The 18388-nt window shown below is 40.6% G+C and overlaps 1 protein-coding gene across 5 annotated transcripts in view; it reads left to right on the top strand.

Annotated features, from left to right (window-relative positions):
• The first annotated feature begins 2214 nt into the window (after window positions 1-2214).
• The window catches only part of LOC137006144 (NACHT, LRR and PYD domains-containing protein 3-like), a 52759-nt gene continuing 36585 nt past the window's right edge, over window positions 2215-18388 (top strand). For 4 of the 5 annotated variants that reach the window (XR_010892487.1, XR_010892486.1, XR_010892482.1 and 1 more), the window contains exons 1-4: window positions 2215-2334; window positions 13814-13903; window positions 16523-16660; window positions 16817-16867. Coding sequence is in view for 2 of the 5 variants with exons in the window: in XM_067366664.1 (XP_067222765.1) it covers window positions 13834-13903; window positions 16523-16660; window positions 16817-16867 (259 nt within the window). In the remaining 3 variants the exon portion in view is untranslated. The remainder of the gene's footprint in view (window positions 2335-13813; window positions 13904-16522; window positions 16661-16816; window positions 16868-18388) is intronic. The other variant, XM_067366677.1, reaches the window with a different exon arrangement.

Here is an 18388-nt window from a genome sequence, read left to right as displayed (position 1 = left end):
CAGGTAAATAAAATGGCTAAAATAAAAGAAACATACATATAAATGTTTAGAGAGCGTGGCTATAACTGTGTATCGTTATGTGCTTCTAAATGCTGCAACACTTTTTATACGTGAAAACTATATAATGAACACAATAAACAACATTAACAAAATAATGCAGAATGCAAAATAATAAAACCAACGGAGCAGGTCCACTTCTTCCTAAACAACCGTTTTTCTTAACCTATCTAGCTCTCTCTTCTGGAAGAGTTTCTTTTGTCTCTCTGTGATGTGTTTTTTTTTTTATGTTTTCTACAAGGTATTCCTTGAATGTCCCTTTACAACCAGCTAATAATGCATTACAGTAATCTAGTCGAGACGTCATGAAAGCACACTGCAAAAAAATGCTGTTCTTACTTAGAGTTTTTGTCTTGTTTCTAGTCAAAATATCTTAAAGTTCTTAAATCAAGAAGCATTTTCTTGACAAGTAAAAATTATTTTCAAAATTAAGTGAGTTTTTCCTTAAAACAAGCAAAATAATCTGTCAGTAGGGTAAGTAAAATAATCTTATCTTAAACCAAAAATAAGCTATATAATCTTGTTTTCAGTTTGGATTAAGATTATTTTACTTACCCCACTGACAGATTATTTTGCTTGTTTTAAGGAAAAGCTCACTTAATTTTGACTTATTTTTCCTAAAAACAAGAAAATAATTTTTACTTGTCAAGAAAATGCTTCTTGATCTAAGAATTTTTAGATATTTGGACTGGAAACAAGACTAAAATTCTAAGTAAGAACAGCATTTTTTGCAGTGCATGAACTAACTTTTCTGCATCAGAAACAGAGAACATATTCCGTATCTTAGCAATGTTTCTGAGGTGGAAGAAGGCTGTTTTTGTAACAAATGAAATATGATTTTCAAAGGAAAAGTTACTGTCTAATATACATATAATATATAACTGTCGAGGATGGAGTAACAGTACATCCTTCTAAATGCAGATTGTGGTCTGAGAGATTCTGTGTACAGGTTTTTGGCCCAATAAGTAATACTTCAGTCTTATCTGAATTTAATAGAAGAAAATTACTAGTCATCCAATGTTTTACTTCTTTAATACATTCTGTCAGATAATTTAGAGATTTCATCTGGTCGTGATGAAATATATAACTGAGTATCATCGGCATAGCAGTGGAAACTAATTCCATGTTTTCTTATAATATTGCCGAGTGGCAGCATGTAAATTGAAAATAGCAGAGGGCCTAACACAGATCCTTGCGGCACTCCATAGTTTACTATTGTTATCTTAGATTTTTCCCCCTTTATATAAACAAAATTGTGACGATCTGATAGATACGATCTAAACCACCGTAATGCCTGTCCCTGAATACCAGTGTAATATTGTAGTCGATCTAAGAGTATTTTATGATCTATAGTGTCAAACGCAGCACTGAGATCAAGTAACACTAGCATTGAGACACAGCCTTGGTCAGAAGCTAGAAGTAAGTTGTTTGTAATTTTAACGAGCGCAGTTTCTGTGCTACGATGAGATCTGAATCCTGACTGAAATTTTTCATAGACCGTTTTTTTGCAAGAAGGAGCATAATTGGACCGACACCACTTTTTCTAGTATTTTAGACATAAATGGAAGATTTGAAATGGGTCTGTAATTTGCTAATACGTTTGGATCTAATTGTGGTTTCTTAATGAGAGGCTTAATAACTGCTAGCTTGAACGGTCGTGGGACGTGACCTAGAGATAAAGACGAGTTGATAATATTGAGAAGAGGTTCTTCTGCTACAGGTAACAGTTCTTTCAGTAGTTTAGTGGGTATTGGATCTAATAAACATGTTGTTGGTTTAGACGCAGTGATAAGTTTATTTAGCTCTTCCTGTCCTATAGTTGTAAAGCACTGCAACTGTTCTTGAGGGGCGATAATTGAGGCTGAATCATAAACTCTGTCAAAGGTTGTACATTTAAAATAATATTTCTGATGCTTTCAATTTTCTCAGTAAAGAAATTCATAAAATCATCACTACTAAACTGTAATGAAAGTGTGAGTAATAGTGTTGTACCATGGTACAGTATTTTTCTCTCTAACCTTTTGTAAAAAAAGAAAAAGAAAAAAAAAAGAAAAACTTGAAACAAACTACTTCCAAACAGTTCAGTTTAGTGAGAACACAGATTTCAGAATAAAAAACAGCCAAGAGTTAATGTGTTTGCTGACGTCTGACTGTCACTGACACTTGAAAAGCAGTTTCACTTCCTTATTTTCAGAGAAAGAGAAAGAAATTTCAGAGCCGCTGTTCAACATGACAGTTCAGAAGAGAAGAAAGAAGTGTCTACAAATATTGTTTAAGGTGAGTGTTTCATCTTTCTTTTGTTGTTCTCATCTAGTTTCAAAAACAGAGTCCATAAATACATACAGTATTTTCACTTTTGAATTCAGATCTGTGACATGTGAGATGGGAAAAGTAGGGCTGAATAATAATAATTTATACACATAATCTGTGCTTTCACACATCTGAAGCTTAGAGACATTTATCTGAAGTAAACTAACCCTGAAACATCTCTGAGATACAAACCTGCTTTCTGGAAGGTGTGTGTGTGTGTGTGTGTGTGTGTGTGTGTGTGTGTGTGTGTGTGTGTGTGTGTGTGTGTGTGTGTGTGTGTGTGTGTCTCTCTCTCTCTCTGGTTTGAGGTTGTGTAACGCCCTTCTGTCTGATAACAGATCCGTTTCCTCCATTGAGATGTGGAAATCTCACTTAAAAACTTCCTTATTTTCTATGTCTTTGAATTGTTGGTGTTTTTGGAGCCTTATTTTGTTTTATGTTTATGATGTATATATTTGATGTTTTATGGTGTTTTTACTGACTGTAGAGTCTTTGGTCTATAGTGTAGTGGTAAAGTGCTCTGTAAATAAACTAGACTCGAGACTTGACCAGTGACTGTATCACCTGCTGAACCTGGTAAAGTTAACCTGGAGCTGTTTCCAGCAGGCCGGAGGTCCTCATCTCCATCAGCTCTGCTGGAATCAAGTGTCTGTTCAAATGAGGAAGATCTTCTGGAGACACAGAGGAGATCTTCAAATAGCTGAAAGTGTCTTTCACAATCCAAGTGCTGTTTTCTCTTGCAGCTTCTTCTGTCTCTGTCATCATTGGTGTTTTGATGGCTGGGATGTTGTCTGGACTGATGTAGTTTGTCAAAACAGCTTCACAGTGATAAAAAAAGGATCATTCATGGAAACAGCTGTGGAGATGGTTCAGATTCTGCTGTAAAGCGGCTCTGAAAGACAGTAGTGTCGTTATTCAGCTCAGTCAGTTCAGTGTTGATTCAGATGAACTATGAATCATATTTAATTTATTATCACTATTTCTTCTCCTCTCGATTTATTAAGCATAATCGTGTGTGATGTTTTCCTGTTGGTTATTTATCCTGAAAACGTTTCATTTTAATTTGGATTTTGCGTTATCTTGCATTGATATCAAGCCTTCTCGATCTTTCATGGTTTCTGTTGTCAGATTTCATATATTGTGTCTGATCTGTGATTTGATGATTGTGTGTCTGTGTTGATCTGTTGTGTGCTTGAGATTTTCACTTCATAGTTTCAAACCAAATGTAAAATAATAGATGAAGAGCTGAATGAAGATCAAATTCACATCAGTACAGCAGGTGGCGCTGACAACCAGTTTACTCCCATACTGGACTGTTGAAGTGACAGCTTTAACACTGAGATTATGAGCATTTATTTTTAAATCAAACCCAGATGGGATGATGAACACAATTAAAGTCATTGCACAGTTTTTACTATCTTTAGGACATGTTTCTCAATACACTTCTTCAAATCTCTTTACACAGCTCGCCTCATCAGCTTTCAGATAACTTCATGTTCGAGATGCACTAGTACTAAACTACTAAACACTTGTACAGTTTTAATCAGGTCATTCTTTCTGTAGTCAGATTTTCAAAACTCCAAACACTATTAGCACAACATCCGTCTGCTGTGACCACACCATTAACACAATAACTAGGTAGAGATGATCGGTTTGTCGACACGTTACTCGAGGAACAATTAGTTGTGTATATATATATATTCTATTCATCCTGCTGTATGTATACAAATCTGTATGTTTTCTGTTCCAGATATACCACATTAATATTGTTATTTATTATTATTTTCTTAGTTTACATATTTAAATAAGTAATCTTTCTGTTCCCTTTCATGGGAACATCGACGCTGCGTAGTCGCTTTGGGAACGCCTCTGCGCGTTTTGTCTTGAAGCACTCGTGAAATCGAACCAATAGTGTGACGGGACGTCAGTGCGGGTGACGTCACGGACCAGGAAACTATAAAGCACTCCTGAGAACAAAGAACGCCAGCTTCTGTGTCTTCAGCAGCGCTCTGTGTTATCGTGTGTCTTATTTGGTGTTGTCTGTCATTTACATACAGAAACGATCTCCTTTGTTTGAGAACGAGTATCAGTATTACACCACATATATATATATCTATATAAAAGACACTATAATGGCGAGCAAACAGCATCAGACCGTGTGCTTCTATCTTCATTACTTCACGGGTGGGGATACACACGAGCTCTGTGTTGTTTGTCTGGGAGCGGAGCATGCCCCAGGCCCTCGAGGGGGTTGTTTGCGAACATTGTAATATAAAACCTCTCCACTCCCGCCGGGCGCTCTCTGAGGAGGGCGCCGCGGTTCGCGTTCTTCGTGGTCGGGTCCCGCATCTGCCGAGGCAGAGCGGCGGCTCAGATCGTGGAGTTCGCAGATGAATTTGGCAGAGGGGTTAGAGACGGGCGCTCCCCTTTCTCTGTCCTTACCTGCCAGTTTCAGTGCCGTCTCCCAGGTGGAAGCACGCTCTGCGGTTTCTTCCCCCGGGTTGAGGCACCGGTACTTCACATGTCCAGCTCTGAGGAGGTGGATATTGTGATATTGATTTGAGGACTCGCCACCTCACACTCATATCGTGTTTCAAAATCACACGATTATTATTATTCTAACATCAAAAACAAATCAGTTGTGTTGAAAGCCATGATTATTTTATCTGAAATATTCAGACCGTGAAATACTTGTCTGATTATTTTCTCGATTTAACTGAGAAGTTATAATATCTTTCTGAATTTGTCAACTTACAAATATTGAAGATATATATATACAGCTATGGAAAAAATTAAGAGACCACTTAACATTGATTTCTGAACTTGTAGTGGTCTTATTTTTTTCCATAGCTGTATATAAGTGAACAGCAGTTTGAGTCGCGTTCCTTCCAGTGCTATACTACAAAGCCAGTAGGGATGCACACGATGCTTTGTTTGCTGAGAGTGGAGCATGCACGTCAGTTCACAGCTGACAGTGTTCATTCATAAAAATGTCCCGAAGTGTAAAGAGAAGTATGCACTAGCGGGAGTTTTTAGCTCCACTCCTGTTGGCTTTATTCTCGAGGGAATAAAAGTCTAACGCAAGGCTTGAGTCTCGCATTTGCCAAGGCAGCGCGCAGATTAAGTCCGCAATAAAGAATATACGGCTCGGATCTCGCGTTTGCCGAGGCTGCGCATAGATATCGTGCCTGTAATATATATATATATATATATATGTTTATTTGGAGGGAACTGAGTAGACAGGAGTTACCTTTCTCTCTTTCCCTATAATATCTTGCAAACTAATTGCGAGCTATAATTAGGGCCCAAGCGAAAATTCGCGCAGGGCCCTCTTGTTCTTCTAAGGATTATTAGGGCCCAAGCGAAAATTCGCGCAGGGCCCTCTTGTTCTTCTAAGGATTATTAGGGCCCAAGCGAAAATTCGCGCAGGGCCCTCTTGTTCTTCTAAGGATTATTAGGGCCCAAGCGAAAATTCGCGCAGGGCCCTCTTGTTCTTCTAAGGATTATTAGGGCCCAAGCGAATTAAGCGCGCAGGGCCCTCTTGTTCTTCTAAGGATTATTATTAGGGCCCAAGCGAAAATTCACGCAGGGCCCTCTTGTTCTTCTAAGGATTATTAGGGCCCAAGCGAAAATTCGCGCAGGGCCCTCTTGTTCTTCTAAGGATTTTTTTTTTTTTTTTTCGTCTTCCGGGGCTTTTTGGGGGCCTTAACATGCTCAAAAACTCTTGAAAATTGGCACACACATTGGAATCCGCGGCCATTAGGACGCCGGAGAGGCTGGTACCCGGGCGTGGCAGGGGGGCTCGACAGCGCCCCCTTGAAAAAAGTCTGAAAATTTGGTCCATATATTAAACATGCTTGCACGTATTAGTATGAAACTCGGTACACATATAGACCTCATCGGGCCGAACAACTTTCGCGCTCTAAGTTAATCGCCACGCCAACAGGAAGTCAGCTATTAAGGGTTGTTTGAAAAACGCATGCTCTGGAATTTGATATACTCCTCCTAGACGATTAATCCGATCGCCACCAAACTCGGTCAGCATGAAGTCAAGACACTGATGATTAAAAATTGCCAGGGGATTTTTGATATCTCGAACGGTTTGGCCGTGGCGAGGCAACGAATTTATGGCGAGAAAAAGGAAACAGGAAATGTGTTATAACGTCTTAATACATATATTGATCTTTATGAAACTTCACGAGTGTGTTCGTTATAGGAGTCTGATCACATGGATGTGACTATTGTGAGTCAAAGTTATAGCGCCACCAACTGGCAGCAGGAAGTGTATCACTTTTTGAAATGTTTTGAGATCACCCTCTTATTTTTACCTGATTTGCTTCAAACTTCATCAGTGTAATGTCAATACACAGCAGATGTAGACCTATGACAGGATTTTTGATATTTGAAATATTGTTGCCATGGCAACAGGTCAAACTGTAATAATATTCTTGAGTGTTTTTGAGGCTCTTAACATGCTTCAAATTGCATGAAACTCGACACACACATCAATATTGTCAACCAGTAGACATGGACAAAGCCATAGAAATGGGCGTGGTGGAGGGGCTCAGTAGCGCCACCTTTTGACAAAAGTGGGGGGGTTAGTTTTTCCTACAGTCACCAAACTCGGTACACATATTATTCTCATCAAGCCGGACAATTTTCTAATTTACATTCATTAGCTCCGACCAACAGGAAGTCAGCTATTTTGGTTTGAATGTTAATTTTTTGAAAAAACAGGCTATGAATTTTATACTACTACTCCTACAGGGTTTATCCAATTTACACCAAGCTTTTTTTAACTTGTTGCGAACACATTGAAGTTGTTTAATTGCAAACGGATTTTGGATATCTCAAACGGTTTGGCCGTGGCGAGGCAACGAATTTATGGCGAGAAAAGGGAAACAGGAAATGTGTTATAACTTCTGCATACATTGATTGATGTTTATGAAACTTCAGGAGTGTGTTGGTTGTAGTAGTCTGATCACATGGATGTAACTATTGTGAGTCAAAGTTATAGCGCCACCAAATGGCAGCAAGAAGTGTATCACTTTTAAAATGCTTTGAGATCACCCTCTTATTTTTACCTGATTTGCTTCAAACTTCATCAGTGTAATGTCAATACACAGCAGATGTAGACCTATGACAGGATTTTTGATATTTGAAATATTGTTGCCATGGCAACAGGTCAAACTGTAATAATATTCTTGAGTGTTTTTGAGGCTCTTAACATGCTTCAAATTGCATGAAACTCGACACACACATCAATATTGTCAACCAGTAGACATGGACAAAGCCATAGAAATGGGCGTGGTGGAGGGGCTCAGTAGCGCCACCTTTTGACAAAAGTGGGGGGGTTAGTTTTTCCTACAGTCACCAAACTCGGTACACATATTATTCTCATCAAGCCGAACAATTTTCTAATTTACATTCATTAGCTCCGACCAACAGGAAGTCAGCTATTTTGGTTTGAATGTTAATTTTTTGAAAAAACAGGCTATGAATTTTATACTACTACTCCTACAGGGTTTATCCAATTTACACCAAGCTTTTTTTAACTTGTTGCGAACACATTGAAGTTGTTTAATTGCAAACGGATTTTGGATATCTCAAACGGTTTGGCCGTGGCGAGGCAACAAATTTATGGCAAGAAAAGGGAAACAAAGTGTTATAACTTCTGCATACATTAATTGATTTTGATGAAACTTTGGCTTAGTCTTCGTTGTACAAGGCTGATCACATGTAATTTGACTATTGTGATTCAAAGTCATAGCGCCACCAACTGGAAGAAGAAAATGTGTCACTTTCAGCATACATTGAGATCACCCTCTTATTTTTACCTGATTTGCTTCAAAATTCATCAGAATAATGTTAAAACTTGGCACATGTAATCCTTTGAAAATGGGCAGGGAGGAGGGGCTCTATAACGGCACCTTGTAGTGCAGTAAATGTGGAGTGAATTTGACATAGTCCTTTGATGTTTAACCGTTTTAAATGCCTATTGCCCGCCGTGCACAGTTGCCCTGAAGCCACCGGGGTGGCGGTGTCACCGGGCTTGGGCCCGCCATCGCTGCTCGCAGCTATATTTCTTTTTGTATTCTAAAATATAATATATTTTTGACTGTTTGTTTTTAGCTGCATTTAATTTGAGGATTAAATGAAATATTGAATACATTAAATTCTGAGGAATTTAAAAGAAAAAAGGCCGGTCTGCCAACCCTGCCACCTCGTGTGCTTCAGGGCGCAGTGGTTTCCAGCGATCCTCCAAGGAGAGGAGGGTCATAGAGTGGTTTTCCCACAGAAAGCTTGGGGACCGGGCAGGCAACACAGCTGAAGTCTTTGTGGGGTAAAATCACCAAGAAGGCTTCGAAAAGGTCCTGACGCCAGTGGCATGGGACAATCGAGGGTAGCCCCCTTCCGAAGAGGGTTCTTTACCACACTACATGGTATCCGCCCCTCCTCGGTGGCCTCAGGGGGCCTTTCTGCCAATCCTGCCACCTCGTGTGCTTTAGGGCGCAGTGGTCTCCACTGACCCTCTGAGGAGGGCCGGTCGACATTTGATTCGGTTGTTCCCTGCCGGTTCGCCGCTTCAGGGCGCCGAGTCAAATGCTCAAAAAAAACAACAAAACAAAACAGAGAGACTGGTTCCCTTAGTAGATTTCTGGTAGAATGAAAACTTCTTCTTCCAAGTATTTCTCAATGGGTACTGCTCACAATAGAAAAGGGTTAAAAAATTTGGGTCTCGCCCGCCCCAATTTAACAGGGTCTTCCCTATAGTGGTGGACCCCTAGCAGTCTCTGGTATTGGAACACATAGTTCTGGCGCTCTTGCAAAAGGAGCTAAAGAAGGGGTTTCTCCTCCCAGCAAGCTGTCAGGGTTTTACAGTCTGTACTTTGTTCCAAAGAGGGTTGGAGGGTATTTTCATGTATCCATCCTCAGCACAGGAGGTTCCTCAGATTTGCTTTTGGGGGCGAAGCTTATCAATACAGGGATCTTCCTTTCTGCCTAGCTCTTTCACCCCACACCTTCACAAAATGCGTGGATGCAGCTCTGGCTCCTCTGAGACTCCAGGGCATTCGCGTGTTGAATTATACCAACACTTGGTTGAATTTAGCTCAGTTTGAGCATATAGCAGTCCAACATCGAGATGTTGTTCTGTCTCACATCAGAAGGCTAGGGTTGAGAATTAATGCCAAGAAGAGTGTGCTTCTTCCAGCTTAAACTACCAACTGTCTAGGGGTAGTCTGGGATTCCATCACGATGCAGGTACGTCTGTCTCCTGCTCTGGTGCGTTCCATTCTCTCAGCCGTGAATGGGGTGAAATTAGGCCAGTCACACACTGCAAAACAGTTTCAGAGACTGTTGGGTCTTACGGCAGCTGCGTCCAACGTGATACCTTTTGGCCTGCTGCACATGAGACCCTTACAGTGGTGGCTCAGGACCAAGGTGTTTTCTCAAGAGAAGAAATCTTTTCGCATGATTAAAATCCTTTTCGCATGATTAAGGTCACGCGGCGATGCTTTCGTGCCTTAGTCATGTGGAAGAAGCCTTGGTTCCTGTCCCAGGGACCTGTGTTGGGGGCTCCTTGTCGTCGTATAATGCTAATGACAGATGCTTCCCTCACAGGCTGGGGGGCGATCATGAGTGGTCGCTTAGCTCAGGGTCTTTGGGAGGACCATCTACTTTCCTGGCACATAAATCATCTGGAAATGATGGCGGTATTTTGAGTACTCAAATACTTCCTCCCAGACCCAAGGGGCCACTTTGTGTTGGTTCGCACAGACAACACTGAGGTCTGAGGCCTTATCAGTTGTGCAGATTAGCCCATCAGATCCTGTTGTGGGCCCAGGGGAAGCTCCTCTCCCTGAGAGCAGCACTTATCCCGGGGCATCAAAATGTGGGGGCAGACATCCTGTTGAGGCAGGGGCCGAGGCCCAGGAAATGGAGTCTCCACCCTGAGGTGGTGGAGCCCATTTGAGAACTTTGGTCGTGCAGAAGTTGACCTATTTGTTTCGAAAGAACATCTCTTTGCCCACTGTGGTGCTCTCTGACTAATCCGCCCCTCTGGGGTTGGATGCCATGGTGCAGACGTGGCAGAGGTTACGTCTGTACACACTTTTTCCCTGATCGCTCTGTTCCCTAGGAGTTCTGGACAGGGTTGCCTAGAGAGGGTCTATCTCATTCTGATAGCCCCGTTCCGGCCAACCCGAGTTTGATTTGTAGACCTAGTGTCTCTTCTACACGGCTCCCCCATGGAGATCCCCATCAGACAGAACTTTCTGTCTCAAGCGGGCGGCATGATAATTTACCCCCGCCTGGAGTTGTGGAAACTCTGAGCCTGGCCTCTGAGGGGGCTAGGCTCATAGAATCCGGTCTCCCAACTGAGGTTGTCGAGACTATACTCCACTCCAGAGCTCCTTCCACGAGAAAGCTATACAGAAACAAATAAATGGAAGTCGTTTTCTACTTGCTGTAGACAACGTCAGCTGGACCTATTCCACTCTTCTATCAGTCTTGTGCTGCAATTTCACCAAGTATAAAACTTGGATGGTTTATCTCCTTCTACACTGAAGGTTTATATAGTGGCTATTTCCACTTATGCTTTGTTGGGGGACTCTTCTGTGGAAGAGACTCCCCATTTATATGCTTTCTCTGTGGTACCCAGAGGCTGAGGCCTTCGGTGCGTACAAAACTCCGGTCTGGGACTGGGCTATTGTGTTGGAAGGGTTAGCTGAGGCTCCCTTTGAACCATTAGAGGAGTTGTCTGGAAGATTCCTCCCTCTTAAAACTGTCCACCTGTTGGCAATTTCATCTCTCAAAAGAAATTGGAGATCTTCAAGCACTTTCGGTTGCTCCCTCATGTTTGGAATTTGCACCTAGTATTTTCAGGGCTTTCCTTCACCTTAGACCTGGTTATAAATCCAAGGTCCCCACCAACGTCCCAGGACCGATTGTACTGCAGGCCTTTTGTCCTCCTCCTTTGATTAATCCGGATCAGGAAGAATGAGCAAGTGGGTGGTCGAGGCCATTTCTCTTCCCAATGAGTCATACGGGCAGCTTTCACCTTTGGCTGTCCGGGCACACTCTACTAGGGGTATGGCTGCCTCAAAGGCTTTTATCTCGGGGGTTCCCATTAACGAGATATATGATGTGGCTGGGTGTCATCTCAGCATACCTTCATTAGGTTGTATAACCTTGATTTGGGCTCCACTCCAGGGTCCTCGGTGCTCTCGTCGTAAGATAACAGACAGGCACTTGGTCTTATGGCCTAGTTGGGATAGTGTAGTGATTTTTACTTTGTCCATCCAAGGACGCGAAGTAAAATAGGGATTGGTACTCACGTCACCGCTGACGTTGTGATTTTGGATCACACGTCTCTTAAGGTGTGGTTATGAGTACATCAGATAACCACTTTCCCCCCCTTTCCCTAGTTCAGGGCACCAGTCAGGGTCTTTCACTCCCTACAGGGGCTTTCATTCATTTAGAATTAATGTAAAGTGGTTAGCTGATTTATCTGAAAGATTGGTGAAATTGCTAACTTGTAGAGCCTTTTCTGTATTATCAGCACAAGGAAGACACAAGTGTAATAAAATAAATTAACAAAAAGATAAACAAGAATAACTAACACAACTACTAAATGAATACCATGAATGATAAAGGAATAAAGTGCATAAGATACATAGAATACGAGTGATTAAGTTGAGTGTGGCTATGGAAGAGTTACGTTATCTTAGGGAAAGATACTGTTTCTCTGAAAATAATAAGGTGGAGAACCTTACTATGCACCAAACAAATAAACAAAGGATTATTTGTTATTAACTAACATCAGCTATATTACATCTAATGGAAATTAGGAAATTATATGCTGATAAAATACAACAATGCCAAGGTCTCTGGAAAGAGGTTTGGTTAAGTGATATTTACGTTCCACTTGGTCGAGTCCGATGATGGTGACGTCTTCCACTGGTTGTGCCGGGTGACAGTGCAGTGCGGAGAGGAGCCAGAATCTGTTTCAACAGTCTTGAACACGAAGCTCTGTGGGATGCTGATCTCCTGGAGCACCAAAGGGTCCTAAAATCTGGAACACGCAGATGAGGCCCTGGTGTAGGTGCAGAAGGTCCTTAACAATCTGGAACACGCAGACGAAGGTACCTTGAAGTGAAGGTTTGCTCTCCTGAGCTTAACCTTGTTGCGGATGTCGTCACTGTTTCGCTGGATGGAAACTTTGAACGTAGTGTTGGTTAACGTCTCTTTCCTCAAAAGCTGGAGGCTTAGAACATGGTCGTCTCTGTTGTTGTCTCTTCTGGATGGACCAGAGGCTCAGAACGGTATATCTGTTACGTCTTCCCCCTTTCAAGGGCAGACTCAGAACAATATCTGTTATGTCTTTCCCTGTTTGAAGGGCAGACTCAGAACAAGGAGTGTCGGTAGAAAGGGTACCTTTATCCCTTTCCGATGAGGAGGGGATTGCATTTTGGCGCTTCTCCATTCGAGTGCTGTGATTGGCTGCTGGCATCAGAGGGGACACACAGAGTGTGGCCCACCCTTCTCTCCCCTGTGGAACTCATTTGCATAAAGCACAAAGTTGGAAGTCTTTACAGTGTCTTTAAAGTTTCAATGCATTTCTCACTTTCCAAACCACCACCAGAATACCTTTGGCAATATTCTATACAAAGAGACTAAACATGATGGAAAAAGATTGAACTGTCATTCAATTGTACATTAACAGCTGTATTTGTATCAGATGTTGCACTACAAATGGCTGTCACTGAGAATACTTATTTCGGTGAATAAGTATCAAATGGATGTGTAGTTTGCATCAGTTCTAAGGTTTTCAAACATAGTTTTGAATGGATTTGGATGGATCTTTGTGATCTCTCTTTGTTTCACCCATTTCTGCTAAGGTCCCAAGGAATTTTTATGGCAGTCTCTGGCCAACATTAGGAAATAATGTCTAGATGGGTGAAGGGCAGTAACTGCCTGTGGACCAATGAGAAGCCTTGTCCTTCCCAGGCTTGGTACAAGAGGTCTTCTTACCCTCTAAGAGAGGTCTGGATGTTGTCCTTCCATCTTTATCTGATGGCGTTGGACAATTTGTTTGTGTTGGGCCACCAAGATCCAATCAAAATGTAGCAAACGTTTGTCCGCTGCTTTTATAGCATTAATCTTAGTTAATGTTAGTTTCAAAATAACATTATACAAATCAAATGTTATTATACTAATACATTATTAAAATCAAAAGTTGTATTTGTTAACATTAGTTAATGCACTGTGAACTAACACGAACAAATAATGAACAGCTGGATTTTTATTACTAACATTAACAAAGATTTATAAATACAGTACCAAATGTATTGCTCATTGTTAGTTCATGTTAGTTAATACATTAACTAAAGCTAACAAATGAACCTTGTTGCAAAATGTTACCTTTTTTCTTCATGTCCAACAGCAGTGAGTCAGTGAAGGACAATGGCATCTGCTGATCAGCATTGTGACACACTAGACGAGCAGAAAGACGACAAGCTGAAACACAAGGAAGGTAATATCAATGTATAGTATTAAAGCTGTAATTTACAAACCCGATTTCAAAAAAGTTGGGACACTGTACAAATTGTGAATAAAAACAGAATGCAGTGATGTGGAAGTTTCAAATTTCAATATTTTATTCAGAATACAACATAGATGACATATCAAATGTTTAAACTGAGAAGATCCTTCTACGCAGCCATGATGTTGTAATTGATGCAGTATGTGGTCTGGCGTTGGAAATGAGTATGGATGGGAGCATATGTTGCACGAGACGAGACTCGAGATTGAGTTCACGAGACGAGACAATATTTCTACACACTATTTTTAAGAAATACATGACTAGAAAAAATATTCAGCAGGTGTCTTTAAAGTTTTTTTAACTAATCATCTTGTAATGAATGTCATTTCAGTTCTACTTTCTGAGTATGAATTATCATATGCATTAAAAGACAACAATGGGCTATTCAAGTACTGTAAAAGGTTTTGCCACTAACTCGACTGACTGACTTCTCTTCTGTATGATTTCAGTCTCTTCAGACCTTACTGTACATGATTTATGAGCTTCTACAACCTTTGACCTCCTAGCTGAACTCCTTTCCACAAACAGATCATAGAAATAAAAACAGTATAAATAAAAATGGTAACACTTTACAACAAGGTCTCATTTATTAACATTAATGTATTAACCAACATCAACTAACAATGAGCAATATATGTGCTACAGTATTTATTAATCTTTGTTAGTTAATAAAAATAGTCATTCATTGTTAGTTCATGATAGTTCAAAGTGCATTAACTAATGTTAACAAATGAAACCTTATTGTTTGTGATTAATAAAATTAAGAGAAAACTGTTATTTTTTTTATGGTAACACTTTACGTTAAGTGCAACCATAATCGTACTCTCTCAATATTCAAAGTGCAAATAAGACCAAATGTTTCTTTGATACAGAGCTAAGAGATGGTTACAACTACACTGACCAGCCTAAAATAGCTTTCATATTGAGAGATATCTGTATTCATCAGGGAGCCGCTTTCAAAATGCGGGGTATTGAGATCGCGTTTGAATGCGTGCTCGTGTTTACTTTCAGTGATCGCGCGTAACTCTGTAACTGTGTGTTCACACCACCACCGGCGGCGAGAGCGTCAACGTGACGCTACTCATTCATTTTCAATGAGAGCCGGCGGCGAGAGCGTCAATGTGACACTACTCATTCATTTTCAATGAGAGCCGGCGGCGAGAGCGGCGCGGCGCGTCTTGGACCGTGAGAGCGGCGAGGAGAGTTGAAATCAGGTTAACTTTATGGTAATGAGCTATGACGCGGTTCGGCCGCAACCAATTAGAATGTAGAGGTCCTCGCTTGAGAGGCTTCCGATTGGTTGACGCGACTTGTCACTTACTTTGGCTCTGCTTTGACCCTCCCGTTGGCAAAACGACAATGGAGGCGTAATGTAAACGAAGCGGTGGCATATTCTTTCCTAATCATCCTAACACTCTGTCATGGCAAGTTGCCATTCGCAACATCACGAGACTACTTTTCGCCTCGACGAGAAATCTCGTCACATATTAGTCTCGCGAGATCTTGTGACACGAGATCTCATCACACCCCTACCTTTCAGCATTGATGGTACCTTTTCAGATGTGTAAGCTGCCCATGCCACATGCACTCATGCAACCCCATACCATCAGAGATGCAGGCTTCTGAACTGAGCACTGATAACAACTTGGGTTGTCCTTGTCCTCTTTAGTCCGGATGACATGACGTCCCAGTTTTCCAAAAAGAACTTCATATTTTGATTCGTCTGACCACAGAACAGTTTTCCACTTTGCCACAGTCCATTTTAAATGAACCTTGGCCCTGAGAAAACGCCTGCACTTCTGGATCATGTTTAGATATGGCTTCTTTTTTGACCTATAGAGTTTTATCCGGCAACGGCGAATGGCACGGTGGATTGTGTTCACCGACAATGTTTTCTGGAAGTATTCCTGAGCCCATGTTGTGATTTCCATTACAGTAGCATTCCTGTATGTGATGCAGTGCCATCTAAGGGCCCGAAGATCACAGGCATCCAGTATGGCTTTCTGGCCTTGACCCTTACGCACAGAGATTGTTCCAGATTCTCTGAATCTTTGGATGATATTATGCACTGTAGATGATGATAACTTCAAACTCTTTGCAATTTTTTTCTGATATTGCTCCACTATTTTTCGCCGCAGCATTGGGGGAATTGGTAATCCTCTGGCCATCTTGACTTCTGAGAGACACTGCCACTCTGAGAGGCTCTTTTTATACCCAATCATGTTGCCAATTGACCTAATAAGTTGCAAATTGGTCCTCCAGCTGTTCCTTATATGTACATTTAACTTTTCCGGCCTCTTATTGCTACCTGTCCCAACTTTTTTGGAATATGTAGCTCTCATGAAATCCAAAATGAGCCAATATTTGGCATGACATTTCAAAATGTCTCACTTTCAACATTTGATATGTTATCTATATTCTACTGTGAATAAAATATAAGTTTATGAGATTTGTAAATTATTGCATTTCTTTTTTATTCACAATTTGTACAGTGTCCCAACTTTTTTGGAATCGGGTTTGCAATAAATGTCATTATTCTCTCTGTTCTAGACCAGATGAGCAGCAGAGATCACACTGGAATCATTGTTGATATGAACGATGTAACTGGAGCAACTGTAAATGCCCCTTTGCTCAATAGAAGCAACTTCACAGGCCCAGTGACCTTCAACTACTACACTGCAGGAAACGGTATCAACAGCGCTTACTGACACACAACTAATGAAGTTTGTTTTATGACAGTATTGCTCATGGACAGACAAGCTTTAGCTACAGTCTGTCTTTTCTTTAGTTTATCTGTATATTTTGTCCCTAATTTTTTACTTCTATCCTTTTCTCTCCACACAGCACCACAAAAAGCCTCAGAGAGAGAGACAGAGAAGCACACAGTAGATCAAGGTACAACAGTTGTGTTCTCTCACACTGTACTGACTAACACCAACAGAAAAGTTCGTTATATTAATTGACACAGCCTGTTTCACAGTATAAAAGTTTATAAAAGAACTCACTCTGTCTCACTCTAGGTAAAGAAGCTACAGAAGCTCATTATTTCAAACACAACTGATAGTGATTTTGGAGCATACATTAATTTTGTATATTTTGGAGAGAAAACAGGATAATAATCTCATAATTGTCATGTTTGGCACTATGCTAAGTAAATATACTAGCTAACCCTGTTGTCAGAATCAATTGTTTTATTATTAAGGCCATGTTCACACAGCAGCAAAATGCGGTTGTCATTCCTATATTTGAGTTCTTAATACGGTTACATTCACACACAGTACGGTTATTTACGGGAGTGACAACCACATCCTATATGAAATGACAGCTTGATTTTTACAGCACGCAATCAGTTGCAATTCTGGTGCCTCCGTCCCAATAATACTGTACAACTCTACATATATTCGCATTACATTAGGGCTGCACGATGCGTCGTTTTAGCATCAATATTGCGATGTGAACACCCACGATAGTCGCATTGCAGTAATTGCAAAGTTTAACCAAAGTTGCACGTTGTTTAGGTCCTGTCACACAGAGCCGCGCAGATGCACGTGAAAACCAAATTGCGTTCATTTCTGCATCTACTTGTGCTTGAACAGACATATACATGCAGAATTATGTCAAAATGTCCTTGTAAACACGGTTGCTTATGGCTAAGGTATAACCAAACAAAGAAAACGGATGTGTGTCATTAAAAAAGATCTGTGCATTCGGTCTTAAAGTCACTGCAGGCTTCCTGCTTTCTGTGTCATGAATATTAACAAACAACAAAATAAAAAGAGAAAATCACTTTTGCAGCTTTCACATAGATTAATTATATTTTATACAATTTATACAGTGAAGAATATTTAGTAATTTTTTTACATTGGATTACTCATTTTCTGGACCTACATACTTACCTGATTTCATTACTTATTTCATTAAATCACTCCAATCATTCTAGAATTATTCTTTCGAAATTTATTTCATATCGCAACATTTATCCACAGAAAAACAAAATATCACAATGTCATTTTTTTCCAATATTGTGCAGCCTTAAGTCACGTTAACGCAGCAGTAGAGTTACACTCACAGGACACTGCATTTATTCACAATCACTAAAGATCATTATTTGCATGTATTTTACCAGTTAAACATTTCATTCGCATGCTGTTCTGACCCTCGAAGCGCGCACACTAAAAGCCTGTCCATCAGCGCCTGATTACATCTGATTGTGCTACACTCAATACACACAAGATTTACATAAACACAGATTAAAGTGAAAGTAATTATTTGAGAAAACCGTATGCTTGTCTTTTTGTTAGATGTTTGCAGGTCTTAAAGTGACAGCAGCCGAAATAGTAAACATGCTGCCGATTGTCCTTAAAGGAATAGTTCATGCAAAAATGAAAAATTTTGTCATTATTCACTCTTTCTCAT

Source organism: Chanodichthys erythropterus, chromosome 3 (assembly GCF_024489055.1).
Source record: "Chanodichthys erythropterus isolate Z2021 chromosome 3, ASM2448905v1, whole genome shotgun sequence".
NCBI lineage: Eukaryota > Metazoa > Chordata > Actinopteri > Cypriniformes > Xenocyprididae > Chanodichthys > Chanodichthys erythropterus.
This window is presented reverse-complemented; position numbering and strand designations above follow the sequence as displayed.